Source organism: Theobroma umbraticum, unplaced genomic scaffold, assembly GCF_002168275.2.
Source record: "Theobroma umbraticum cultivar Fairchild unplaced genomic scaffold, ASM216827v3 scaffold_239.1, whole genome shotgun sequence".
Classification (NCBI taxonomy): domain Eukaryota; kingdom Viridiplantae; phylum Streptophyta; class Magnoliopsida; order Malvales; family Malvaceae; genus Theobroma; species Theobroma umbraticum.
In genome coordinates this window covers 3,353,919-3,355,782 of record NW_018397273.1, presented here as the reverse complement: position 1 = coordinate 3,355,782, position 1,864 = coordinate 3,353,919, and the positions used below count along the sequence as shown (strand labels likewise).

The 1,864-nt window shown below is 38.0% G+C and overlaps 1 protein-coding gene across 1 annotated transcript; it reads left to right on the top strand.

The window, feature by feature from the left end:
• The first annotated feature begins 817 nt into the window (after positions 1-817).
• On the top strand, positions 818-1,858 carry LOC110426931 (uncharacterized). Its single transcript, XM_021442268.1, has 2 exons — positions 818-841; positions 1,160-1,858. Exon 2 carries the CDS (start codon positions 1,359-1,361, stop codon positions 1,761-1,763), a length of 405 nt encoding a protein of 134 aa, XP_021297943.1. The 5' UTR covers positions 818-841; positions 1,160-1,358; the 3' UTR covers positions 1,764-1,858.
• The last annotated feature ends 6 nt before the right edge of the window (positions 1,859-1,864 follow it).

Genomic DNA, 1,864 nt, shown 5'->3' with positions numbered 1-1,864 from the left:
GTGATATCTTTTTGGGTTTTTCATGTAAGTAATTTTTGCATGGTGAAAAATAATTGTTTTCTGTTGCTTCTTTGCTTATATGCTGAAATTTGCTTTAAACGAGGTGAATTATGAAATTGTGCGTAAGCTTTGTAAAATGTTGGATTTTATGAGAGCATGCATGATGACATTTAATTACTTTAAACCCGATGTTAAGTGATTTCGATGGTAGGAATCTTTCCATGACTTGGGTTGGTATTTGATTTAAATGATTATTTAGCATAAATTTACTTATTTTCATATAAGGAACAAACCTTCCTTTTTGAGTAAATTGTTTACATATATTCTTACATGTTTAATATTCATATCTTCTGCCTTTACTTTGTTTGCCATCTACGTCCTACTCACGAAGTTGATGATCATTGAGTCTGTGAGACTCACCCCTTTTTATTTTCTTTTACAGATAAGTAATCAATTCTAGTGCTTTGTTCAGCATCTCAAGCTGGCTACAACCTAGGTAAGGGTATCTCTAGACTTCCACTCAGAGTCGCTTCACTACTTAGAGGTCGGTTTGTGTCAACTAGTCAGGCTTGTAATGAATATAGTACTAGAAATGTACTAGCTAGAGCTTAAGGTTATTTAATGACTACTACATATTATGTTGAAATCATATGGAATTATCAAACCTGGTTATTAGTTTCTAGATGCCACGTTTTAAATATTGTGATTATTTGGTTTAAATGAACTATGGCATTAAAATTGTAATTTGAGTTTAAATTGCCTAGAGGTTTAACTAAGGCTTGTTTAGGATTTGGCGAGTTCACATGCAAGTCTAGAACGCCGATAGCGATCGAAGGAAAAGGTCAGTAGAGACTTGGTATCAGAGCCCTACGTTTAGTTGAGTCCTAGGAATTCTCGTGTCAAGCAGCAGAGTAGTAGGGTCAATGTAGAATCTTGCTTATAGTTAGTGACTGCAGCATCAATTATAGGCAAGAGGCTACGTAGACCTCTTTCTCTTGGAAAATCATCATGTGGAATTATAAAAGATCATTAAATAACTGGAATTTATTATCGATGTCCAAGTTTGAGATGCCACCTCAGACACGAGCATCTTGGAGGGTTACGGGTGAATCAGATGCGCCTCGAGAAACTGATGAACGATTACGGATTTCTTACGCAGACGAGGTCGTTCTAAAACTAAAGGGAGGAGGAGTTCTCGACGCTCAAGTGAGGGTAGTTCAAGTGATCAAAAGAGTGCTAGTACGAACAGTACTGAAACGGGTAAACCTACTGTAGAGAATATTACTTTGGATGAGTTAGTTTGTGGATTACAAAATTTGACCCAACAGTTTATTGAATTTACTCAAAGATGTACTAGTATGGCTGAAGAGTACATGGAGTCTACTTCACAAGATCCGGATTATGATCCAGATGCAGATATGATAGTGGAAGGGTCAGAGGAGGAGGATGAAAATAATTTGCATGATGGTGAAGGAGATGACTCAGTATCATTATCTGCATTTATGAAGCTAAAACTTCCATTCTTTACTGGTTCTACAGTGGGAGAGGACCCACGTAGATTTTTAGACACTATGGAAAGTATTTGTCGTGCTTTGGGAGCTTCGAGCACCAGGTCAGTAACCTTGGCTAGTTTTCATTTAGAGAACGTGGCACAACAATGGATTGCATCATACATGAGGGGTAGATCTAGTGATGCCGGTCCGCTTGGGTGGAAAGAGTTTGATAAAGCCTTTATGGATAGATTTATGCCTCATAGTGTGTGAGCGGCTAAGGCCAGGGAGTTTGAGGCTTTGAGATAGGCACCCAGGAAGACAGTATCTGAATATGATGTGCAGTTTACGCAATTGTCTAGATATGCCCCATA

Coding starts and splice junctions, on each gene's coding strand:
- LOC110426931 (XM_021442268.1), top strand. CDS start 1,359: ATGGCTGAAGAGTACATGGAGTCTACTTCACAAGATCCGGATTATGAT.